Raw genomic sequence first — 27,691 nt, 5'->3', positions numbered from 1 at the left:
TCCAGTTTATTGGAAAGCATTTTTCAGACGTCAAACCCCTACACGAGCGGTTTTAAAGGCCATTCACTCATCACTCGAGTGACACCTTGACTCACGGCGCCCGAGACACAGACATAATTGGGTATTGCAATGTTAAATGAAGCAGCAAAAAGCCATCAACAGAGATATCATGAGCTCTCCCACAAAGAAAAGATGCGTCGCCACCCCCGGAGACGCGTGATGGAAATTGGCAGCATGGCAACCGGCTCAAACACGGATTTAGTGAAAAATCAGATTGTGAAAGACACAGGCTGGAACGTTTATTGCTGGCAATAATGAAAGCAATTTCATTCCACATGACTACAAAAACAGGGTTTAAAAGCTTTTTGGCGTTCAGTAGAAGTAGACGTCTGGGTTTTTTTGCATGTGCGTTTTTTATATTCTTTGCATTGATGGATAAATAGCAACAGTTATAGAAGTTAAATCCAGTCAACTTGTATATAAGTGCACTGGGTTAATTTGATTATTTTTAATGAATAACACCATTAATATCAAACGTTCATTCACAACAACAGATGAGATAAATATTCTTTATTTGTCAAAACAGAAGAGAATGAACAGATGAGTTATTCTGAGTGCCAGGAGACGTGAAAGGATTCAAATGCAATTTAAGCTGCACAATTCAGATATAAAATGGAATTTCTTACTGTTTAATCAACCCTAAAAGAACTACACTCGTGCTCAAGTCATCCTAGCTTACTGTAATATCTGTTCTTGCCACTTTCTCTCATCTCTCTCCTCTCTCACTCACTCTCCTCTCTCTCATTTCTCTCTCTCTCTCACTCATCTCTCTTTATGTCTCATCTCATCGCTCTCATGTCTCTCGCTCACTCATCTCTCTCCCCTCTTCTCCCTCACTCACTCTCATCTCTCGCTCACTCATCTCTCTCCCCTCTTCTCCCTCACTCACTCTCATCTCTCGCCCACTCATCTCTCTCATTTCTCTTTCTCTCTCACATCTCATCTCTCTCTCATTTCTCTCTCTCTCATCTCTCTCTCTCATCTCTCTCTCATTCTCACACACATACATTTTTGTGTCTTGCTGCGACGCTGATAAAAACCACGGGCCTGTTTTCAGTCCAGGCGTTTCACCATGTACGGCCCCTCCAGCTCGTAACCCATCTTCCTGTAATAATTCCGAGTCCCTACACCTGAAAGCGAAAACAGACAAAAACTCAATACACGCACGTCCGTGATAACGCCGCTGTTTAATTCTTTCAACACCGAGACAAAACTGAGGGACCAATCAGGAGTTTAATACAAGTGTGGAAAAACCTGCATAATAAGAAATAAACTCTTCTCCTGCTTCCTGCTGCGCCATTATCTCAGCCTTGCAGCTGATTTCGGTGTAACGCGCGCAGGAGGGTTTATTCACCGGGAGAGCGAGGACGATTCAAGGCGAGGATGAAAGGAAGGGTTTCTAATAGAAAAAGAAAAAGCTAGGAATATACTCTCAATACCTGAGATAACGGCGAGTTTGGCGGAGCCGTGTTCATCTCTGGCTATCCTCTCCGCCTCCTCCATCAGCATCATCCCGAAACCCTGCAAACACAAAAGAGGTGCAGGGACGAATTAATGACGAGTCACATGGAAGGGAACACCAAGGCACTATCAAAGCAAAACTTTTGTTTTTCTCTCTATGGATTTCACACAGCTTAAGGAAATTGATTAGGCAGGATTAATATGGGGGGGCTTCTAATGCATGGGTTTGTCAAACTCTAAAATACAGATTTATCCAACTGATCAAATATTCTGCTTATTATTTAAATATGCACGGTGATAATATTCTGTCTATTTATTTCCACCGAGACAGAACACAATCTTGACGTTATTTAAAGGCGTACTTGTTTTTCAGTTATTGAGGTCTGGATGAAATCTATTTCATTCAAGTGGCCGGTCTAATTAGCTAATAACTCACTAATTAGCTAATTGACCGGCTACTTGAATTAAATAGATTCACTGTCGTGGTTTCCACCACAAAAGAAATAAATAAATGAAATTTCCATCATGGACCCTCATTGCTATGCTCCACTTTGAACACATCTCCTCTCTTAAACATTCTAAGCTAAACTGACCACAGAAGAAGAATCTGTCCATCAGTTACGTTAGCAATACGGTTAGTTGATGATGTAGCTCCTCTGATGTCCGTCAACACACTATTTTTTAAAAACACGGAAAGAAAGTTATCTAACGTTATCTAAATTTCTTATTTTACTAACCACGTCAAACTGGCTACAGCAGCAGGGAGTTGTCGGTCAAATCTTTTGCGCATGCATGAAATACCACCAGCTGCTTTCAGGTCGTCGTAATCATCAGTTCATCCACCTGTTTAAAAGTTCCTACTAGCTGAAGAAATCGATAGCTACTACATTACATTATACCATGGTCTGTCTGACTCAGGTTTATTATAATCGGATTAATAATAATAATAATAATAATAATGCACAAGTAGGTCCAGTCATTTTAAACACCGTTCTAAATTAATGTGCTGCCTAGATACAACTGTGACCATAGTAACATACAGTTACAGCGACATCCTGTAACTTATATTAATACCATTCAATAAATTAAGGAATCTTACTTTAATCTTCAGAATTGAGTTCATGTGTTCATGTTAATGTGAGTGATGTGTGTTCTGTTTATGAGACCAGTTACTGTGAAACAGCTTGATGAAATGGAGAGAATAAAGTTTTTATTTACATTTCTTTCAGAATTGTGGAATTGATTATTATTCATTAAAAAGAAGGCGTAAAAGGCAGAACTAATCGGTATCGGCCGATATCACTCTGAATAATCTGTCATCGCTATCGGCTGAGAAATTTAGTATCGGTGCATCTCTAATGCTGATGCGTGTCGTACACTATGTGTTCTGTCTCAGTGGAGTAACAATAACAGTTAACAAAAGTTCACGTTTTCAGAAAAGTGCCGTATGGCACCGAGCACGTTATTTTTTATTTATTTATTTTTAACCCCCTGACCGATCGGACTGCAAGCTGGGTAAGCAAGTAAGAAAAACAAACAATGGTGGACATGAGTGCCAGGAAAACATATAGTGAGCAAATATAACATTTATGACATGGTGATTTTATTGCCAGTACTGCAGTGTTGCATTCGAAGAAAAAAATAAAAAAAATTCACCAGTGACTGTCCCTCTGAACGGTTTCCATCTCTTGATTTTCAGCCTCTTGCTCATCATCGTAGTTAAACTATCATTAAGTTTAATGAAGTTAAACGTTATTACTGTTTTTTTTTATGATTTTGATTATGGGTAAAGTGTGCATATCATATGAGCCGCCTTTTTTTCCAGCACAAAAAGCACTGCAACCACGAGTAGACACAGCCTAACGTACACTATATGACCGAATGTATGCAGATACCTGGCCATAAGTCTGAAAACTGCTTAATATGTTTATATTATAACACATTAAACGCCTGGTTCTAGTACCTTATCGACGTTTTAGTGTTCGATTAAGAAATGTCCCAGGATATTGAGAGACATCGGACGGGTCACCCAATCCGTACAGGAAAGTGTTAGAGCAGAGAATATAAAGTGTTCCGCTTTTCCTACCTGGTGCTGGAACTTGCTGGGATCTCGGCTGCTGACGGGCACCACGCTGCCGTACACGTGCAGCTCGCGAACGATCGACACGGCGGTCTTGAGCTCCGGCCGAAAAGACTGCGGTGAACAGCGGCGGAGCCTCAGCAACCCGATCAGGATGTCCTGTTCGGGATCCTCGTACGACAAGAACGTCTCCCAGCCTCCGTTGGCCGCGTAGTCTCGTCGGATCAGCTCCACCTGCACGCCGCGTTCACACGTTCACGCTTAAAATGGCCGTGTCCGTACTGAGCGAAGCCAGCGTTTATGAAAGATGTAAAACCGGTGGATGTTAAAAACGCCGTTACCTGGTATGGTCGCACTTTATGATGGATCTCCTGGATTCCCACCTCTCTGGTTCTCACGTCTCGGCACTGAAGGAACAAACGGGTGGAGAACGTTTACTCAAACGGATTTCGCGGAATAGATTTGTCAAGATTTTAACACGAATTCAGTTCCTTTCACCTCGGTTCCCATGTCCTTCATTCGGGCCAGTGCCAACTCTCGCAGGTTTCCGTGTTCCACGCCAGAGCTAACCAGCGGCATGGGGATGTCCCTGAGCGAAACATCACACATAAAATGAACAGAACAACCCAACTGGTAAGCCAACTAAGGGTTAATATCAAGGCTGGATTATCCGTATGTGGAACTGGGCGAGGCTGGGGGGGGGAGTACCAAATGATTAAGATAACAACTAGACCTTTAAAATATTTGTCATATTTTATATACATACACTAACATATATATATATATATATATATATATATATATATATATATATATATATATATATATATATATATATACATACATATATATATATATATATATATATATATATATATATATATATATATATATATATATATATATATATATATATATATATATATATATATATACACACATACACATACATACACATACATACATACATATACACACACACACACACACACGCACACGCACACACGCACACACACACATATATATATATATATATATATATATATATATATATATATATATATATATATATATAAATATAATTTTCTGGAAGAGATATAAAAACAGATACAAAATTAACAGTTATATATTATATATTATATTAATGCGCTTGTTTTCATACATCATTTCTATAGTAACAACTTGTATGATGGCTTGTTTGGTGAACGGACTGAAAAAAATGTGATGGTTGATATAGTGAAGGTTTCTATGTGGAGACACCTTGTTTGGGGTTTTGTTTTTTTTTTTTTGTTTTTTCGGAAGGACTCTCCAGTGTCAGTGCTTTGTAACAGTCAGAGGTCACTAAGTTTTCTGACTTCAGGACAGACGGCTTTTAGGGTTTCTGGGTAACATGAATCGTTTTTAAATAAATCACTGGTTCCCCAAATTGTGATTCTCTATACTGTGGTACAAGTCAAAGATGGAAATACTGGAATATGGTTAAAGCCGAAAGCTATAACAGACTGTTCTTTGTGTCGGATCATACAATGACGATCCTAGACCTACGGTTAAAGACGATACCTACGTTCTGCGCAGCAACACGCTGGTGTGATTCGTCATTACTGTAAATAAACCCCATGAACAGAGCATTGGTGTTTTAATTAGCTAAGCTATGCACCTGGAAGCTGTAATTCATCCTCTCTTTCTTTTCATCCCTTTTTGTCTTGTCGTTATTTTTTAACCGCGATGAGAAAGTTACAGATGTTCTCTCTGCTTCCGCAAACTGCTCTTCTTTTAAATCCCATACGTTGTTCATTTTTAACATTTCGCCAACTTATATCTGTAGCCGTCCTGTGAGTTCTGTGCAACTCTATACTGTCTTCCTATTGGTGGATTTTAGGATTTTAGAGCGTCATAGGTTTTAATCAGCATTTTCTGATACTTCCAGAAGTTTCTGTTACTGTCGTCAGCTGTCTTTGGTTGCAGTGGTATTAAATCGTCTGCCGGTGGGCTTCACGTTCTACGACCATATGATATCCCTTATGACGTGATTTTTGTATATGACAGCAAAACCGGGCCGAAAATCATTCAGTGGTATCTTATGTGAAGATAAAATACGAAAATCTTATGTGAAGAACCACCAAGCAGACTTTTCTCGATAAGACAGTCCATACAGGATTTTGTGGAGGTTTTTTGTTTTTGCGAATGTTGCGTCCAAAAACGCTTGATCTTGCTGCGGCTTTTTTTTTTTTCCAAAGTTTGCAGAAGTTTTGTTTTTTTTGTGCTGTTTTGAGGAAAACTACTTGAATTGGTGAAATTGCAATTGCATGAAATTGTTTTGCATGGTCTTTTGAAGTGATGAACGCGTGTTGTGATGATGTCACATGCCCCAAATCTGTGGCAAATCTGCGTTCATTTTGAAAAAAAAAAAAAGATGTGGAATTTGCTTCGCAAAATCCTGGAGAGACTGTATAAGACCATCGGTATATTTATAACCAAATCCTTTACTGCTGTTTTTACCTCTGCACACGGTACACTCGAGTCCAGGGTGGCACCAGCGCCAGGATGCGGGCCACCAGATCCACCAGAGTGCTGGGTGAGTAGCTCTTGTAGCGGCCAGTCTTCCACAGCTCATACAGGCCTGTTCCCCGGATCACTAATGTAGGGTAAAGCTTCAGGCCGTCTGGCCGGAATGCCGGATTCTCGAAGAACTCCTGAACAGGACGAGAAATGTGTCTCATTAGACACTGAAGGAAAAAAAAAGACTGGATGACAGCATGGACAGCTGTTTAGCAGACTTCACTAACGGTCTAATTCTGGTATTACGGACCGTCTAAACAAGTCATTAGTGGGAAGCCCTGAATCACTCAGTCTGCTAAATGTTCTGAAGTAGTCTTTTGAAAGCTAGCTGAGCATAAGACAAAACTCCATTGCGTCTATTATTGAACTTTTGATGCTTGTGCTTATTCGAGTGAACACTCATGAGGCTGATGAGCTTCCATCATTAGTTCGAGTGGCTCGGTCTGGGGTTCTGCATTTAGAGCAACGCTGCTTGTGAAAAGATTAATAAGAGTAATATTGTGTGCTTTTGTGTGTTTATGTGGAAAGTGTACATGGGTGAGTGTCATCATTCTTTTAAAAGCAGATGGCAGACGATGCTGTGTGTGTGTTGGTGTAACAGAAGTCTATCTCCTCACAGTGTAAGCATTTGTTATTCCACTCTCCATTAAGCAGCTTCGTCTGTCAGACCACGATAATGATGATTGAACCGCTGCAACTGAAATGACAATGTCAGCGTGTATTTAATTGGGTTTGTCCAAACGAGTTAAAGTTCCGACCTCTGGTGTGTTTGAATTTTACTATTCTCTTTCACAACCAAATTAACCGAGTCTCTGTGTATTTACTTTTTTTTGGGAGGGGGGGTAAATGTATTTTTGGGAATGAGTGTGGAAGCCTGCAACGACTCTGATAAGTGTAAAGCGGGTGCTGCTTGAGTCTAATGGGATTCCATTATCGCCCACCTGTGCTGCTCCCTTCACCAGCGCACGGGTTCTGGAGATAGCACTGACAGGTTCCTCTCCCCTCAGGAGACAGAAAAACAGAGCAGGACAGAACGGGGGGTGGGGGGTGGTGTTTGGGGGGTTGAAGGAGAGAGATAAACAGATGTCTGCAGTGGTGGGTGACGCGGGTGAGGTAACGCGGGCGGGGCTTTTTGCAGACGGCCGTGGGGAGAAGACTGATAGGAGCGGGCAGGAGCGGCAGGGTTAGAGACCAACGCATGCAGCCATTAATCTCCCTTCTCCTCGCTCTGACACACCTCCTAATGGAGCTACACAGCTCAGATATTGCTGTTTATTTGGAGAAGCTCATGCTGGATCCAAATCACTATCACACTAACAAAACGGAGCAGCTTGAAGCTGTCAATGGGTCAAAATATGTCTTTATAAATAATTAATATACAAAAACAGGAATATACAAACTGGTCCTCTTCGGGAGAAATTATTTTACTAGATGAGATTTATAAAAATGAACAATTATTTGGAATACAGAGGTCCAACCAGCACACACTGCTTACTGTCTGATCACCAATTTGGATCAAGATGTTATCTTTTGCAGACGTGACCTGACGCGGCCACAAACGAAGAAGATAAGAATGTCTGTCTGAGGAACAACAGGAAGAACAAATCACAACAGCAGGCAGCTGTGAGAGCAGTCGAGTGGCTGCGCTATATATATATATATATATATATATATATATATATATATATATATATATATATATATATATAAATAAATAAATAAACAAAAACAAACACTGAACCAATTTTGTAATTGGGGTGGAAACTAACTGCAGTTAGTTTGAATACTACGCCTAATTATATGTCCCGTGCGGTTAGTGTTTAGTACTATTCAGGCTTCACTTTTCAGCATCTCATTCTACGACTGCAGAATGTGCGACCTTACTTAATTACTTTTTTGTTTTCTTTTACCGTGTGGGTGTAGTTAAGAATACGTGTGTGCACGGAGCGTGACCGGGATAAAGATGAACATGAGGAAACGATGACCGATGATCCACACGGAACTCGGCTTCTTTACGTCGCCTGTTGCTGATGCGGAGTTCGTTTGAAATGATTCGTAATCGGTTTTGATAATGATAATTAAAATGCACGTACTGTTTTTAAAAAGGATACGAGTGGAACGACAGGACGCTTCAGGAAGAACCTGTTGTTACTACGCATGCTCTCGGCTGCTGTTTAACACGCAGGTTTACACAGGGAGCCACCACACACAATGGCCTCGCAGATTGGATCTTCATTCTTTGCTAATGAAACCCCCAGTAAAATGTGCTCTATTCATTTCCCATAATGGACCCCCTGATAATGTGAAGCAATGCGTCACAGCTGGACACCGACTAGTGCCATAAAAGAGTCCCCCACCAACCCCTCCACGGCACAGCGCATCACTCGCCACTTCATTTCCATTCCTCCGTCATGCCTGCTGCGTGCCAATTACCTACTGCGCACCAAGGGGGTGGAATTTTCCAAAAGTAGCGTGGCGGCTCAGCAATGATCACTTTGGAGTTTGTTTCTTCTCAGACGTATTTTTCTTTTCTAAACATTTCTTTGTCTGCTTTTAGATGCGTCTGGGATTGAAGCCGATTTCCCATTTCTGGTCACTGGGCCAAAAAAAAAAAAAAAAGCCATTTATCATATTGATGATAAATCATTCCCTTTTCCCTTTATTGACTTTTCATGCTGTAACGATTTTCGATATTCAAATTGAATTCTATTTTTCCAGTTGGACTGCTTTTTAATAAAAACATTTGTACAAAAGAAATTTCTACAAAGTGTTCCAGTGGGCTACAGTAGCTGTTACACAGATTTGAGATCTTTTCCCCTTTTCCATTTCCTTCTAAAGAGCTTTACATAATCCTTTAAAAGTGAACGTGAGCCTGAAATGATAAACTACGAAGCGGCGTGTACGTAACTGTATGTACTATTTAGCCCTGAACGCTCGGCGTATTATTTTTCCAAGCTGCCGAACAGGAGACACAACGATGCCACGCTGCGGTGGCGCTGGAGGGCGAGCGAACGTTTGCGTCAGTCAGTACGTTTACATGGACAACAATAATCCGATATTAACCCGATTAAGACAATACTCTGATTAAGAAACCACCATGTAAACAGTGATTTTTGATGACCTTAGTCGGGCTAAAGTCATTCTCCAAGTAAACACAAATCGAATTAAGATTCTTGTTTTAGTCGCATTATCGAAGTGCTTTCCATATATGTTGTATTTGTACGTAATCTTTTCCCGTTCTCTTATAATTTATACACTTTATATAATGTAATGTAATATAATAATGAGATGAACTCATGGCTCATAGTTATGATGAAAATGTTAAATAGGGTAGCTGCTATACGTTAGTCTAGCTTTACTAACGCTACTCATAACATTTTCAGAAAGTGCACAATCAAGAAACTACCAACAATTTTGTAGAGTGACTCGTTATTCTTGTTCATCACTTTTTACCAGGTTACAAGTGCAAATATTATTGCTTGATAAAGAAGGAGAAACCTTTATTGATCACATATACATTACAGCACAGTGAAATTCTTTCAGGAGGTTGGGGTCAGAGTGCAGGGTCAGCCATGATACAGTGCCCCTGGAGCAGAGAGGGTTAAGGGCCTTGCTCAAGGGCCCAACAGTGGGAGCTTGGCAGTGCTGGGGCCTAAACCCCCGACCTTCTGATCAGTAACCCAGAGCTTTAAGCCTCAACAGGAAAAGTGCTCATGTATAAGAAATAGCTCAAGTGCTCGATCCTGACAATGTCACAGCCATCCTGACCAGGAGTCAAGCGCGGCCAAATTCACTGTGCTCTCTGCGCGGGAAGGGCATACTCTGTCTCCAGCGTCAATCAGAGCAACACTGGCCAATCGTGTGCGTCTGTGAGATCATATATGTGGAAGAGGGCAGACAGCACGTTCCTCTGATCACATAGTGTGATGTCGTGTGATTGGTGGGAATTTGCAACGCTAGATTTTTCATGACGTTCATTAGAACAAAGGGTTTGTTACGCTGCGTGCGTTTGCTTTGTGGTTTTTTTTGTCATCTGTGTACGTTTTTAAAATAGATAATCCCTTTTTAACAGCAGAGATGACGCTGTGGTCTGTAGTGTGTTTACTTACTATAAACTGCTCCACGTCTCGCTCTATGCCCACGTTGGGCAGGTCAGGCATCATGTGGGACACCACCTTAAAGCCTGCGTCTTTAGCCAGATGAAAAGACTCGCACACAGCTCGCACCGTGTGCCCCCTGTTAAGTACAAATGATTGCATTAAACGACTAAATGACTTTTATTGGATGGCTGTAGATAGAATCTCTAACAAATGAGACGGAAATTAATCTACCTCCTCAGTGAAAGTTCACTTCGGTAACTCTGTCAAGGAAATAAAAACACGTTTGACCTGTTGGTGTCACGAGCCACGTCTTCGTAAACGCTCTGCACGCCGATCTCCAGCCTGGTGCAGCCGTACGCCAGCATGTCACTCAGGTGCCTCTTCAGGCAGTAGTCTGGCCGCGTCTCGATGGTGATCCCCACGCACTTAGTGTTACTGCGCTCCGAGTACCTTGACGAAAAGATACAGTACATTCAGCGCCTCTGATTGTGGCTATGCGTACTTCTATTGGATTTTGAATGATGAAACGGGAGGAATGAAAATAACGGCAGGAAATCTCAGGGTTGGTTTGACTGATTTTCAAATCATTACATTTTAAATCGCAAACCTTTTCCGTTCTATTACACACAGGTTTATTCAATTACTTTAGAATTCACTTAAAGTTTCAATTCGCTGAAAAAAAAATCAGACTTCTGGTTAGTTGTACTTCAGAAATCTGTGTCTAAACTTCAGACATATGCCGGGGGGTTGGGGGGACACAGACACACACACACACAAAAAAAAAGCCGACTGCACGGCTAAAACAAGCCGGAAGGTTCCCTCGTCTCTGAAAACTGCAGACAGCAGGACAGTCAATGACCTCAAACTGTATAATGAAAAAGTGTGGAGGTGGAACGAATCTTAGATTTTAGGGACAGATTGTTATTCCATATGTCGATCATTAGTCGTGACTTTCTCCTGCCATGATTCGGGCCTCATCATTGAGAATCATTATTAAGATTCAAGATATGGATGTTAATGGTTCAAAATAACATCTGAAAAAAGAGTCATCTGTCATCATTCTGTTGCACCTCTTCTCTGTTAAATAGAATTTCTGTCTGTCTATCTCACACACACACACACACATACACAGCAGAGATAAGGTCTGCAGCTGAAATCGAACTGTCGCCTCGCTCGACTTTGCCTGATTAGCAGCCAGAACAATTACTGCAATCGCGTCATCTTAACAAACCCGCTGATAAGATGTGGTGGGCCAGAAATCCTGAAGACATACTGCCTCCTACAACCGACACCCCCCCCCATCACACACACACACACATACATACACACACATACACACACACACACACATACACACACATACACACACATACACACACATACACACACATACACACACATACACACATACACACATACACTTATGGGCAACTAGAAAATAAATACATAGACAAATGTCTGTAATAAACTAACCTCGGGCCAACAGTGACAAGCTGCATGCATCTAGCAATTATTTCTCATCACTATGAATCTGATGCCACAGCTGCGTCTGAGTCACGACTTCCACTCAAAAAGACGTGTTACGCACATTAATGAAGTAAAAGGGCCACGGAAAACATTTAATAAAAAACAAAACAAAACAACCCGTTCAAAGCTCTGCCAAAAAAAAAAAAAAGGCATGGAGATAAAGCTATTTAATTGTACACTAAGCACCATGCAGCGCTCCGGGTTTTTTCTGTGTTCGGACTAGTTTCACACAATCAATCGCAAGTCTTCATCTATCGCTATTTTGGTAACACGTACACCGTGGCTACTTTTCACAGATAAAAGAGGAATTAACCTAGTGGCCGATCGATACTGGCTTTTCAAGGGTACGGAAGAAAGATCGAAGGCGGATAATGCTGTGGATTAAATTCTGGACAAATTAACTTAATGGGAATTCGAAACAAACAAAAACAAAACGGACAATAAAACAAAACGACCCGATATACCTAATGTACGTGGTCAGCTTTCCCAAATCAGACCAACAGCTACAGCCAGAGCAAGGAAAAGACAGGAGGCCCCACTGCTTTAGAATGCCTGATCCAACACAGGTAGCGTCCTGGTCTCTATAAACCATCTGCCCTGAGTTTTACACTCGTGTCTGAATTCAGGAAAACGTCACCGAGTTGAGAGAGGTGAGCTTACGCTGAAGCACAGCAATGCAGATAAGCAGCAAGACCACACTTTCTAAAGGCACTTACATTTATATGTAAAATGGCTTCCTATAACCAAATTCCTCTGCAGCGTCTCGGTCCTTTTGAGCGATACAGGATATAAACTGCTGGAGTTCAAGTCTAGCAGCAGCAACATCAACAGTACAACAGTCCTGTGTGGAATGTAGTGCAGTGCCATATCATATCCTCCATGCTATACCAGTTATATACAATTCCTCCCCAGGAGAAGAATTTGTCATCACCAAAACATGGGCATCTCACACGTGGTAGGAGAACAAGGACGAAGAAGAAGAAATAATCCCCGTAATATGGAAGTGGTCTGGATACAATCTTTCCATTTGTTTTTCCTGGGGTTAGATTATGAAATCAGTGTTGGTGTTTGCTTTTTACTGGGATTTTAATTTGTGAATAAAATTCATATTCTATTTTGATTAGAATCTGCCTTGATTACAGAGGTAGATGTTGACCTGCTATGGCATTGCCTCCTGTCACACCTCCTCCGGTACCCATAGGATTACCCCACTTGTCCTTCAGCCTTGTCAACATGCCTAGCACAACCTAAACCATACAGGCATCCCCAGTGAGTAAGGCTGGCACCATTAATGCATGCTCAGTGACACTGGTTCCATATGGTTTCCTCCTGTTACACCTAATACCACTCAGGCATGTTTGCCTAACACAACCAGAGCCATACAGACCTTCCCAGTGAGTAAGGCTATGACCAGCCCCACTGTCACCATTAATGCATGCTTAGTGCCACTTAAATGGTAAAGTTTGGTATTTGATGATGGTCAGGATTAAGTTTGAGTTTTTTAGTATCAATGTTTGTGTTTGCACGGCTCTGAAGACTGTACGCTGATGTGGCCAAAAAGATAGTGTTGAATGTTAATATTTTAAATATTTAATATCATGATATACAGTCATGTGAAAAAAAAATACATACACCCATCCCCCGATATTTGGAAATAACTGAAATAACTTCTTGTAGGCGTTTTGCATAATTGTCCACCAGTCTCTGACATTGGTTTGCTGGAATTTTGGACCACTCTTCCATGCAATATTCTTTCGGTTGTGTGTCTGTTGCCAACACCACAACAGACATGCTATGTTCCACTCTAACATCTTCTCTTGATAACATCTGCCCCCAGACCTGCAGGTCAGCTTGCACATCACCCAAGACATTTTCGGCAACTGAAGAAAATGGCATAAATCAAACGATCCGACTGACCGAACCAATTACCAAACACTTATCTCCTCTCTCCCCCCACAGTATCTCTACCGCTAAAGCCGCATACTACCAATAGAAGATTGTCAGCTCTCCCTACACCCATACTCTCTTCACAACCTTTTCCTCTTTTCTCTGTCCCCTTCCCCTACCACTCTCACTGCAGATGACGTCGCCACTTTCTTTTCTAACAAGGTTACATCAATCAGGATCCGCTTCTCATCCCCAGACACAGGTTCCTCCTCCACGTACCTCTCAACTGTAACTTCTCGTCTCTCTCTCACTCTGAGACTGATGTCTCAAAACTCCTCTTCTACAGCCGTCCTACAACCTGTCCTCTAGACCCTTTCCCTTCTCACCTGATTAAAAACCCTGTTTTTAATCAACTCTCACTTTTCTCACACAGAACAACCTTCTAGACACCAAGCAGTCTGGCTTCAAAAGCAGTCACTCCACAGAGACTGCTCTGCTTTCTGTCACTGAAGCCTTACGATTAGCAAGATCAACCTCAAAATCATCTGTCCTCATCCCACTCGACCTCTCTGCTGCTTTCGACACTGTGAATCATCAGAGCGTCCTGTCAACTTTCTCCGGTCTAGGCATCACCGGAACGGCTCCATGCTGAGTGGAAACCTATCTCTCAGGCCGATCCTTCAAGGTATAGTGGAGGGGACGGGTATCTGAAACTCAGCAACCCACAACTGGGGTTCCCCAGGGGCCAGTTCTGGCTCCACTGCTCTTTTCTACTTGTACTACATCTCTGGGGCCTGTCAGTCTCATGGCTTCTCATATCACTGCTATGCTGATGACACCCAGCTCCGTTTGTACTTCCAGCCTGAAGATCCATCCATCTCAGCACGCATCTCCACCTGCCTGTCTGACATCTAGAACTGGATGAGGGACACCACCTTAAGCACAACTTGGCAAAAACGGAGCTTCTCGTCTTCCCAAACTGCCCCCCAATCAACCACAACCTCACCGTACAGCTCGGCTCAACCACACTCAAACCAACCAGGACATCCAGAAACCTTGGGGTAACTTTTGATGACTACTTGACCTTTACAGACCACATTTCAACAACTGCATGAGCCTGTAGGTTCATTCTGTACAACATCAAGAACATCAGACCCTATCTCACTGAACAGGCTACACAGCTACTAGTCCAGGCTCTTCTTATCTCAAAACTGGACTACTGCAATGCACTACCCAGCCAGCTCCATCAAACCCCTTCAGATGATCCAGAATGCAGCAGCACGCCTCGTCTTCAACCAGCCCAAAAGAACAAATGTCATACCCCTCTTCATCTCCCTCCACTGGCTTCCTGTAGCCACCCACATCAAATTCAACACCTTCATGCTCACATACAAGATCTTGTCTGGAACAGCACCCCACTAGCTCGACACTCTCCTTGAGGTTTATGTTCCCTCATGCAACCAGCAATCAGTTAGGTCATAAGCTCCCTTTCCAGAACCTTGAAACTGATTGTCCCTCAGTGGTAGAATGAACTTCCAACCTCAACCTGGACATCAAAATCTGTCACTAGCTTCAAAAAAACAGCTAAACACCCATCTCTTCTCTTGCTTAGGATCATTATCTTGTTGAGAAGTCCACTTTTGGTACAACTATCTTCACGCACTCTTTGATATGATGCAGAATTTATAGTTGAATCAATGAATACACATCCAGTCCTTGAGGCAGCAAAGCAACCCCAAACTATAACATTTCCACCACCGTGCTTCACAGTTGGTATGAGGTGCTTCTCCTGAAAAGCTGTCTTTGGTCACCGCCAAACAAGTCTGCTTTTACTGTGGCCAAACAACTCTGTCCAGAGCACATTATTCCAAAAAGCCTGGTCTTGGCATATATGCTCTAATGTTCATTTTACACAGCAAAGGCTTCTTCCTGGCATGCCTCTTTCTCTTTCTGATTGTAGAAGCATGCACTTTGACACCAACAGCTGCAAGACTTACTAGGAGATCCTGTGATGAAATTTTGGGGTCCTTGGAGACTTCTTTTTGCATCAGACGGTCTGCTCTTGGGCTGAATTTGCAGGGACGGCCAGTCCTGGACAAATTAGCAGCTGTTTCAAATCTGTACCATTTGTATATGATTTTCCTTACAGTGGAATGATGTATTTCAAATAATTTGGAGATCTTTTTAAATCCCTTGCCAGACTTATAGGCATCCCCAACCTTTTTTCTGAAGGCCGTACACAACTCTTTAGATCTTGGCGTGATGACACCACACACCTCAGTAGCAAAGGGGTATAAATCTCACATCCAGACACTAGATGTGAGAGGGGTATAAATAAGACACCTGCACTTCCTAAGCAGGTTCTAATCACTGGAACCCAATCTTCAACACCTGATTCTAATTTGAAGGTGTGATAAATGTAAGGGTGTACTTATTTTTTCCATGTGACTGACTTTTTTTTTTTTTTTTTTTAAATAAACTGTGAAAACGACAAAAAAATGTCAATTTTATGTGTTCTTTCATAGAGTCTATCAACTTTCAAAAGAGGATCAAAATGTTTGCTTGTCCAAATATGTATATTAAAAAAAAGTGTACTCATGTTCTCACATGACTGTAGTTTTAAGTCTACATCGCCTATCCCTAGTGGAATTTCACCCAACAGTTCTTTTCCACTGGACGGTGCTTGGCAAATTAACCGCAATCCTGCATGTTGTTGCTATTTACACCATCGTACACCCGAGTGCTCAGGTTTTCCTTCTTGCCCTGGTACCATAGAAGCAAAGCCAGAATGGTCCTGAATAATGTCTCTGTCTGTAGTCACTTCTCTACTGGCACAAACATGTTCAATCCGGGAAAGTCTTTACTCTTTTAAAAAGCGCCTTCAGTTTTTTTTTCCCCAACTTTAGCTTGATTCCTTCTCAAGATCCTAGTAAAATCCACCATCTTGAAGTCAGCAATCCCAAATGGCTTCCTATTCCCTTTGTTTGTGTCCAACATAGGTTACATGATATTTATCTCAACATCTGAGATTCAGCCACAGCAACATGCTCCTTGTGTTTCTTTTAAATGTTGTCTGATCAAGTTTGTCTTTTCAGAATAGATTAAAGTATTGGCACACGACTGTATTTTGTGTGTGCAACCATTAAGTATACATTTCTTTGGTTTATTATTTTTTTTTGCTCATAGTTTATGTACACACACATATGCGTTTTTCGTTTTATTCTCAATTGTATACCCTTTTATTTATTTTTATTATTGTCTGTTATCTAAAATTTTAATTTAGAATATATTTTCTTTACTTACTACTATGACTATGATTTTTTTTTGTTGTCTTTTTTTTCTTGTAACTTTACTCTTGTAAACTTTTCTTGTGTCCTTGAGTACCATGAAAGGCGCCTATAAATAATACATACATATTTTTTAAATCTTTTTTTATAAAGCCATTAAAACAAACTCACTGCCTCATTCTCTGGGGTTTGGCCAGGAGATAGTCCTAGATCTGCATTTGGTGGACAGCTTAGATACTTACAATAGATCTTTTGGAGAGCAATAGATACATACACTATAGTTGCCAACACTGATAAAAAGAAAATCCTAGCAGGCAGAGATTAAAAAAAAAAAAGAAAATGTATGTTTGTGGATGATGCAGGGTTTTTTCCCCTCCAGGCAACAAAGAAAATGGCTAGGCAGAAGTTTGAGGATCCCAATAACCAGCTACTCTGTGGCCAAACTAGGGTAAAGCAACCACAATCTCACCTTGCTGTTCTGGGGCTCATGACTTCACAGGGCAAAGTTCACCTAGATAAAGTAGGCATGAAGCAAAAGTAACCACTACTAGATGCAGATATAAGCCTAATTTTCATGTCCCATGTCCTTTCCCCTTTAGTAAATTGCCATTTCTGCCAGGCGAATTTAATCATGTTCAGTCAGACTGCTGTTTTAGCTAGGAACGAGGAGTTTTCAGGCATCTCCCATGATAGCGAGAGGTCAAAAATCATAAATGCTACCACTAAACTGTACATGCGGGCAGCTCTGCTCATATTATCTAATAATGCTTTATGTAAAACCCCATTTGATACACCACCAAAATCCGAGCTCTATTGATACTGATCCAATACTGACAGTATCAGAGTGGAACATCTGCAGGTTCTTGTTGAATAGCAGAGCTGTGAGGCCTCCACACTTCATTGCAGTGTGTACAACGTTTTCATGCATGATCTATCTGAAAATACGTCGATTCTGGTAACGATCCAGCATTTCAGACCAGCAGATTAGCATGAGCTCTAACACCAACATCAGATTGGTGCATTACAAAATAAAAGCCACAATTTTTTTTATTATCTGTTTGAGAAATCGCATAAAATTGAAGCGTATCTGTACATCCTGCTCGCACACCATCACATGCGTCATTTTCTCCCAGATGTTTTGATGCCATAATCCAGTTGTTGTTTTTTTTAGCTACTAATGCCTGATATTAACTATATCAATCAGTACTGCCATCTTGGTGTTATAACCAAAGCAAAACACAATAACCGGAACTAAAAGAGCTACAACTGAAAAACCTTCGGAAATCTTTTTCTTTTTACACTGAGAATTTGCTGGACCGAAAATAAAAAAATGGCGGAACGGTCTACCTACAAGACATTTTTCTGGACACTTTGGAGCAATTACTCTTTCAGTGTTAGCATAGTTAATTTGTTTTGGCTTTGTAAGACTTCATTATTCTACGTTTTATTGACTTGGTGGAAAAATGATGGACTCTTTAGAATCTATAACTTGACACTTCATGATGCTTATTGTGTGTCTGTTATATCAGCTCTTGCAGATGTCAAATGAGTGTAAAATACCCCGGTAGCAAAGCCAAAGCAGCTGCATCCAGTTATAAGTCTGTCCACAAAAATCTCTCTCAAAAAATTTTTCTTAATCACTAAGCCATCGTAGCGTGTCTAAAATGTTCTGGTGATTCTGTTCCTACTGATTTGTTTATTACTACTTGCAAACAGACAACAAGTGAGCACTACATGACCTGAGTCAGTTATTAGGACTTGGACAAAACCTGTGATTTTCTCCATTTTCTCGGAGCCAGCACAGCTGTTCTTGTTAGCACAACCTCTCAAAAACCCTATGAATTAGCCTCCTCTTGGCCTTTGACCAACATCTGCCCGCCTCATGACAAGGCGCATTTCCGATAATACCGAACGAAGTGTCGTGCTAGTAGGTTACAAGGATTTGTGCGTTCCTATGATGGTATATTTCACTGTTCAACTCCACCGAGTCTTCTAAATAAATCTGTAAGACATGCCGAGTACAAATCCAGATTTAAAACACTACAGTGCACTACAAACAAACACAAAAGTAGAAGAACGCATTCGTTTCAGTACCGCTAACATGTGCATAAACCTTTGCTGTATTCTGATATTTGGTGTCTCATTATTGACTCGTGAAAGAGCTAAGGATTATCCAAACACACCTGCAAAATACCCCTCTGTATTCACTAAGCCAACTCTGCTCCATTATTCTCAGCACATAATGCCCTCTGGTGGCATTAAACTCCTTACAGTCTGAGTCAGGAGTGGTACTGAGAGTGGCCCAATTCTGTCACTCACACATACACAAGCACACTCGTACCTGACGGCCTCGGCTACGTTGTTGGACGTGTGTCCTGACAGTGCATCGTGCAGGTTGCGGATGAAGTAATCTCTGTAGTCCTCAGGCAGAGCCATGAATGTGCCGCCCATCACAATAAACTCCACCTTATCCACGCTGTGGCCCAGCTGCTTCAGCTACACACAGTTACATAAAAAAAGTTAAAATTTAATTTTTTAAATTAATTAATTAAAAAAAAATTAAATTCACTATTAATTCATTCATGTAACGGCCATAATTTGTATTTCTCCGTTACATGAATGACAGCACATAAAAAAACACAAATCAGCACAATTGTGGAAATACCGATTTAAAAAAAATAAATAAATATAAAAAAAATGCTTCATCCCTCCTGCAAATACCACTGTTCACTTTAATAGGAACACCAGCACCCTTGCACTTTTATGCAATTATCCAATCAATGCATTAACTCATGCAGATATAGGTCACGAGTTTCAGTTAATCTTCAGCTGATGAATAAAATATGGTGATACTGACTTTGGTGGTGCCAGGCGGGCGGAGTTTGAGTATTTCAGAACCTGCAGTAGTAGTGGCAGTGGTAGCTCAGTGGTTAAGGTGTTGGTCTAGTGCTCAGATCAGGTCACGAGTTCAAATCCCAGCACTGCCAAGCTGCCATTGTTGGGCCCTTGAGCAAGGCCCTTAATTGCTCAGATGTATGAATGGGATAAATGTAAGTCGCTCTGGATAAAGGCAAATACCATAAATGTAATGCTGAATTTCCCACATAACAGACTGTAGAGATTACACAGAATGGTGCAACAAAACTAAGTGGCAGTTCTGCAATTGTAAAAACCTTGCAGAGACAGGAATAACTTAAATAGGCACTCTTTGCAACTGTGGTGAACAGAAAAGCATCTCAGAATGCACAACTCATAGAACCTTGAGGCAGATGAGCTACAAGAACAGAAGACCACGTTGCGTTCCAGTCCTGTCAGCCAAAGTTGAAGCTACAATGGGCACAGGCTCACTGAAACTGGAGAGCTGAAGATGTGATGTTTCAGTCTTCAGCTCTCCAGTTTTTGACCTGTATCTGCAAGATTTTCTGCATTTGTGCTGCTGCCATATGATTGGCTGACTGTATGAATGAGTAATTGTACCTCTTAAAGTGTCTGATAAGTGTATATGTTGTGTTTAAAATGAAGAGTGGGGAAAAAAATCAGAAAGGAAATAAATATTTGCTGAAAATACACTGATGGGCAAAAGGTCCATCGCTTCATAGCTTCTGAATACAGATGCACTGAGGCTGAAACCGAATATAATGAAACGATTGGCTGAATATCGAACGCTGTTTTACGCACTGTTTTCCGTTTATTTTGCCTATTTTGTCTTGCTTTTCAAAGAAAAAAGCATTTACAAAACCACAATTTAAAAATATTTATCTAACATTCCAGCAGACATTATACCAACAAAGCACAATATAACTTAAAATAAATAAATGAGTAAACTAAAAATATATTTATCCCCCCTTCTTGAACTGCCTATATTAGGCCTATAACTGACTCTGTACGCCTACAACAACAAAGTGCTTTAAAAAGTCCAAAAAAGTGGTTAACCACTTTTTTTTGCCATTTTTGGCCGAATCATTTCGGTTGCTGAACATTTGCTGCATCCCTGCTTCTGAATGACTTACTTGTGATAATGACGTTAAAAACCCCCAAAACAAAACAAAAAAAGGTGTTGCTAAAAAACTAATTTTTTCACTTTGTCCATAGGGTATAGAAACTTTTGCACTGGCCTGTACTCAAACATACATAAGTAACAATAGCAAGGTGGTGTAGATGGAAGGTCCCTCACCTGTTCCACCCTGTGTCTTGTCTGTAAGTAGGGATCATAGCGTGCTCGGATGGCCCTCATAGACGTCGGCTAGGAAAGAGACAATGACACAAAACATCACAAAGAATCACACTGTATTCGAAAGCATGATCATGGAGGACAGTGTGAGACCACGTCATTACCTCATAGCCTGTGTAAGACTGTGTCGAATATTCAAAATCAGAGTCAGGTCCACCTGGACAGTATCTGTTAACATGAGCAGGAAAAAGCACTAAAATCAGTCAAAGTGAGACAAATGATGACGTACACAAAGCCAATGAACAAATCTTAAAGCCGTGCTTTCCAATAATGACTAGAACTATTCAAATGAGGCTGTTTAACATTAAAAGAGCTGCAGGAATATCTAAGCACTGGTTATTCCCTGCATGCGACAACAATCTCATGTTCATACCTGGCCTGTAGGGTAGGGTGGCTAGTAGGAAGCCCTTTGCAGGCCTAACTAAAATCACCCAAACCATGTGGAAAAACGTGTCTGATGAGACCAATATGTACTTTTTTTTTTTTAGACCAGAGCTTAGGTCTAAATCCGACCATAAAATCCTGCAGAATGACTTGAGGAGGGCTGCGTACAGGAGATCCCGTCGCAATCAGCGAGATCTGGAGCATTCTTGGCAAGGAAAGTGGAGTGGAATAAAACTCGCCAAATCAAGAAGATTCAAGTTAGACTCTAGCGCTGCATTACTAGTAAAAAGTGATTTAACAAAGTATTAGTTAAGGGGTGTGCATACCTATACAACCAGGTTGTTGTAAGGTTTTGTTTTCTTTTTGTTGAATTGTGAATATGCTTTGATCACGTTAAAAGTGGGAAAACATCTGAAATGATTTATCTTGGTTTCATGCCATTTTAACAGGGGTGTGTAAACTTTTTATATCTACTGTACACCTACTTACACACAAATGTTTCCTGTGAAGCTGATGTGAGGACAGCGATGGGGCTTGCACATCACAGCAACGACAGCGATCTAAACAGAGAAGTGAAAATATACAAGTGGTTCATTTCAAAATACGACCTTTTAACTTGGATGTTTTTGGACTTATGAAAAACTCAATAAATGCTCAAAAAAAGATTTGAACCTTGTCTGAGGTGCAAAAAATGCTGCGATGATATGACCAAATGTGACGGATACAGATGATCCGAGTGAATAAATAATAACACAGCAAACATAGTTGCAGCTCGTCCATGATTGGACGGATTCAGAAAATAACAGACACCAATCCACTACCGGTGTTTGAGACCAGTATCAGCCTCTTAACCGACTGGAACATTAATACTTCATGCGTCTTTCCTGAATATTCACGAGATTAGTTATGTAAATATATAAACAAGTCACTTTTTTCCCGCTAACATGGAGAAACAGAGTAAGGAATCTTAGACCAGTGGTTCCTAACCGTTTGTGAGCTCCGGACCCTGAGCATATTTCGAACAATCCACAAGGACCCCCTCACTCCACAACAATTATAGGCTGTATATTTAACAGTCATTTCTATAGAAGACACTTAATTTCATTAATAACATTGATAATATTAACATTAGACATTTAAAATATCCAACTGTGATCCTTGGAGAAATGCTGCCACTTTAACCCGCTTCCTCGTCGTGTGTGTGTGGTGGTAAAATGCCCTTCTATCCTCTTCTAGAGAGATTCATTAAAGCTCTGGTTGTTTTTCATTATTATTGCCCTAACAGTGGATATGGGCCTTTGCACACAGCTATTTTTATAGCCATCACATGATTTTATGAACGTTACAACACTTCTGTCTCATTTACGTTGTGTATTCACTAATCTTCCCATTGTTGAACGCCTAAAGGAATCTGGCCTCTGAGTCATAGGACATGGATGACTGCTTAAGAAAAAAAAAAAAGTCAAATACAAATAGAAATGTTCAGTTACATTTTGTTCATAAGAATTTCTCATGGTATCAATGATTTGACATTTTGTTACAAAGGATATTTTTCCTAAAGGGATTTTTATTCTTTAATTCTTAGAATATACATTTCTCTCTATTCTGTGTAATTAAGCTAATTAGCCACAAAAACATTGGAGTGTCTCCAGAAACATCTGGAGTCTCCGTATACACTTTGATTAAGTCATAAACTGTGTGATAACTCTAGTAAAAGGAAAGCGTACCCCACTGGCTGTGCGAATGGGTTTGGCTTTCAGTTTTGGCACGAGTGCTCGTCGGTATTGGGGTGGCACCGCAGCGATGATGTCTACTAGCCGTGGTTGTGCTGAGAGGCCATATTTCGCCGAGGTCTTTGTCTTCAACCTGAAAATAAGGAACAGATCGTTTGGTTCTGGGTTAACTCGATTAGAAGGAGAGTGTAGACTTTGTTAGTTACCTACTGATAGAGATGGATTTGGTGTCAGCTTGTGACAAAAATTTATTCCTGCATTAACTACCTTTGCTGAGACAAATGCATTATTGTTTCTATAGCAACAGCTCATGCACACTGACTTGTATGGAAGAGATGAATAATAAACAGTTAAAAACTAATAATATATATATATTTTTTTTGAATGTGCTGTTGTTTAACAAAGTAAAGCATACAATCATTGATGTGGTGAACTTTATGTCAGGAGACATTTATTTAACATTTCCCAGCATGGGAGAGTCTTGATGACAGGGGCGTTTACACTTTCTGGTTTTCTACAATATCTGCATTTTTTTGAGAGAGAGCGAGAGAAAGAGAGAGAGAAAGATAGAGAGTGAATTACAGTTTATTGCAGCTATAGCATAAGTGAGAACAGGAACCGACTTATTTCTCAGACATTCCACAACATTAAATCTAACCAACCATTAAAATGTGTGACGTGTCGCTCATTAATAAATGAAACATTCTACTCGTTGGCAAATCGATGTGGTATAAGCAGAATAACACACTCCAGACCGTGCCGTTATACAAAACGAATGTACTTCTGGTTTGGGGTGTAGCAGCGACTCCGCTCCATTATTTGCTTACAACAGCACAGTCTGTTGTGTGTTATTCCTTACATAACGCATGGCTACTTTCTCAAAAACACTTTATCTTAATGTAAACAAATAAGCATAATGTAGATATAGTAACAGTTCTTGTTTGAACCAGTTTTGTTTATCATCATCTTGGTTAAAATCCTCTTTATATGTGAGCAGAAGGTGAGAGTCTTATGAATATTCAACATGGTGTTATTGGCTATACCAATCATTTCCATCCATCCATCCATCCATCCCCCTTATTTTACACAGGGTTGCGGGTAGCCTGGAGCCTATTTCAGGGGACTCGGGCACAAGGCGCGCAGGGGGGTTGACCGGGGTGGACCCTGGACTCATCACAGGGCACAATCAATCACACACACACCCATTCACACACTACGGACAGTTTAGAACTGCCAATCAGCCTACAATGCATGTCTCTGGATTGAGGGAGGAAACCAGAGTGTTCGGAGGAAAACCCCAAAGCACTGGGAGAACATTCAAGCTCCACGTACGCAGGGTGGAGGCAGGATTCGAACCCCTCAACCCCAGGGGTGCTCTGTTTAGTCCTATATAACTAAATGTAATCACTAGGCTCTCATTCTCTCTCTTCTACTTCTTCAGGACAAATTCTCTGTAGAAATGTTTGCTTCTCTTCTTCTTGGAATAAACTCTGACTTGTGATTTCATTTTAGGACTCTGCATGCCACAATTTTTGGACTTCACTTACTTGTTAAGGTTGACATCTTTCCCCTGCTCATGAGCCTCAACCAACTGTTTGATGACGTCTGCAATCGTCATCATCATCAGTTCAGCCCGGCTCAGGTCACCTGATGAGGTCAGAGACACCGGTAACGTCATTATTGAAACTATGAAACTTAATGGTATTCTCATCCAGCCAGCCACTGATTCAGTGACAATGAAGGGCTTCCCACTACATCATTTAAAATAATATATATATACATATATATATTAAATAAAATTTTACAAAAAAAAAACGTCGCGAAGCATGAACTAATCATTTACTTTAACAACAACTGCAAAACTTCCATTAGCTAGCCAGCTAGTTTTCTTCGACTTTCAGGATCACTTACTCTTCTTTTTCGGCTTTCCCATTTTGACTACAGCTCACATGTAGGTAAAGCTCGCTGTACTTTGTTTTGTGTTGTTTTGTGTTGTTTTGTTTCAAACAAAAATGCTAACTAGCTGCACATGTGTACGTAAACAGACCTAGCATGCAAGCGTCAACATACTTAATGCCGCTAAGCAACGGGAAGTGTCGCAAAATGCTGCACTCACGACAGTTCAACGCTACCTAGTGGCAGATCCGAAGAAAGTTTTGAATCCTGCTCCAGTCCTTGTTATAAATAATGATGTAATAATTCTGTGAGGTGTTCCCTGCCTGTTTAGTTTTCACATATATTTTAATGAACATATGCTCAAGACACGTACAGACCATTTTTATATTATAAACAGCAGTGCACTGTACAGACTGTATGTCAGGACAATGCCTGCATCCGTGAAAAATGTAATATAGAGCAATTTGGGGTAGCTTGTTAATTAACAGGTCAACAAACCCATTATTTTACTTAGTTTCCTTCTAAGATGTTAATCAGTTTAATGATAGTTTTCCCCATTATATGATATGAGGAACCAATGTTCTGAAATGACCCAAATTTATTATTAATTATTATTATTATTATTATTATTATTATTATTATTATTATTATTAATATATGGAACCAGCAATTTTTCTTTCTTTTTTCCTTCTTTTGCATCTTCAGCATACTCACATACCCAAATGGGAATGGTATACGGTAAAATGTGTTTCAGTATATTCATTCATTCATCTTTAGTAATTGATTCATCCTGGCCAGAGTGCCGCGAGATGACAGAAGATGCCAGAGATGCCAGTCCGCCACAGGGCACCATTCACCCAACCAGGGTTTAAATAAAATGACACAGTCCCCCTTTTTGATTTAAGCTCATCAAACTTTAGGCGGGTGGCATGGTGGTTCAGTGGGGAGCACTAGTGCCTCACAACTCCAGGGTTCATGCTTTAATCCTCAGCATGGTTTACTGTCTTGCATGTTCTCCCCATGTTCACGCGAGCTTCCTCTAGGTTCTCCAGTTTCCTTCCACTGTCCAAAAAAAATACAGGTAAGCGTACTAGCTAAACTAAATTGCCCTTAGGTGCGAGTGAGTGAATGTGTGTTCACATTGACCTGGGGTGAATTCTCGTACACTGTGCCCAATATTACTGGGATAAACTCTGGATCAATGCGACCCTGCTAAGGATAAACCAGATACTGAAGACGTATGAAGACGTATGATAGAATTGATGATATAAATGATAGAAAGAATGATAGGTCTGTTTTGTTTTTTTCAGCCTAATAAGGCATCCTTCACTTGCGTCAACATTTCAATGGCTGCATATTGAGAGTTCCCATGAACAGCTACCAAATGCAAATTCAATACGTAGAATCAACTCCAATCCTTTTATGTGCTTAATTTGTTAAGAAATAACAAGGAATCAAGCCACACATGGCCATGAAATTGCTTATCAGTCAACTGTCCAATTACTTTTGAGCCAGTGAAAATGGAAGGACTCTGTAAAAATGGCTGTAATTCCTAAATGGTTAATGCAATATTTTTGTTAAACCCCTTGAATTAAAGCCAAAAGTCTAAACTTCGATCACATCTCAATTACTTCATTCCAGATCCACTGTGGTGGTGTACAGCGGCAAAATGACCAAAATTGTGTCGATGTCCAAATACTTATGGACCCAACTTTATTTATTAGTTGGACCCATATCAGAATTTAATTCCTGACCTCTTCGCCCACAGAAGTAAGTTCAATTCAAGGTGGCATTGTTTATGCTTGTTTGAAGTTAATTAAAGTTTGTATGAAACTAGTCAATTAGAACTACAACTAGGCCTAACAATTATAATGCCTTACTTAGAGGTTTGTCATCACCAGATACATCCATGGCTATGTTAGAGACCCCTGAGATAGAACCACAAGTCTACAGTAGTGCATGCCAAAAGCATCCGCCCTTCCAGGTTGCCATGGAGCAGATGAGTCATAACATGACTATTTCAGTCAGTGGGGGGGAAAAAAAAAAAAAAAAAAAAAAAAAGACTTCACATTTCAGATCAATCCAAAAGTCACTTGACTTACCAGTCTATGTTATCAGTATGGGACAGAAACCATAAAGTACACAACAACATAGTAGTAGTAGAAGTAGTAAAAGTAGTAGAAGTAGTAACAGTAGTAGTAATAGAAGTAGTAAAAGTAGTAGTAGTAGAAAAAGTAGTAGAAATAGTAAAAGTAGTAGTAGTAGAAGAAGCAGTAGTAGAAATAGTACAGTAGAAGTTTATTAAAAGTAGTTGTGGTAATAGTAGTAGTGGAATATTATCATCACCCTGTCCAGGGTGTACCCTCCCATGTGCCACGATGCCTCCTGGGATAGGCTCCAGGTTCCCTGTGACCCTGAAAAGGATAAGCGGTATAGAAGATGGATGGATGGAATATTATTATTATTATTATTATTATTATTATTAT

At 40.5% G+C, this 27,691-nt stretch overlaps 1 protein-coding gene across 2 annotated transcripts; it reads right to left on the bottom strand.

Annotated features, from left to right (window-relative positions):
* Positions 1-555: 555 nt before the first annotated feature.
* Positions 556-27,131, bottom strand: elp3 (elongator acetyltransferase complex subunit 3). 2 transcript variants are annotated; one of them, XM_017456482.1, is made up of 15 exons: positions 27,086-27,131; positions 24,857-24,956; positions 23,304-23,442; positions 22,066-22,136; positions 21,297-21,360; positions 21,136-21,204; positions 19,303-19,457; positions 10,549-10,710; positions 10,270-10,396; positions 6,101-6,294; positions 4,100-4,190; positions 3,943-4,008; positions 3,608-3,835; positions 1,500-1,581; positions 556-1,190 (listed from the first exon to the last, which is right to left on the bottom strand). In XM_017456482.1, exons 1-15 carry the CDS (start codon positions 27,114-27,116, stop codon positions 1,114-1,116), a joined length of 1,656 nt encoding a protein of 551 aa, XP_017311971.1. In that variant the 5' UTR covers positions 27,117-27,131; the 3' UTR covers positions 556-1,113. The 2 variants fall into 2 exon arrangements, with proteins under 2 accessions (XP_017311971.1, XP_017311972.1); XM_017456483.3 differs by lacking the exon at positions 27,086-27,131 and adding an exon at positions 25,221-25,408.
* Positions 27,132-27,691: the final 560 nt, after the last annotated feature.

Source organism: Ictalurus punctatus, chromosome 25 (assembly GCF_001660625.3).
Source record: "Ictalurus punctatus breed USDA103 chromosome 25, Coco_2.0, whole genome shotgun sequence".
In the NCBI taxonomy this organism is placed as follows: Eukaryota; Metazoa; Chordata; class Actinopteri; order Siluriformes; family Ictaluridae; genus Ictalurus; species Ictalurus punctatus.
This window is presented reverse-complemented; position numbering and strand designations above follow the sequence as displayed.

Excerpts from the sequence above, each read along its gene's own strand:
- elp3 (XM_017456482.1), bottom strand. The coding sequence starts at position 27,116 with ATGGATGTATCTGGTGATGACAAACCTCTAA. Across the intron at positions 3,836-3,942 it reads ATAAAGTGCGACCATACCAG|GTGGAGCTGATCCGACGAGA; the intron begins GTAACGGCGTTT and ends CGCGGCGTGCAG. Across the intron at positions 1,582-3,607 it reads CCAGCAAGTTCCAGCACCAG|GGTTTCGGGATGATGCTGAT; the intron begins GTAGGAAAAGCG and ends TTGTGTTTGCAG.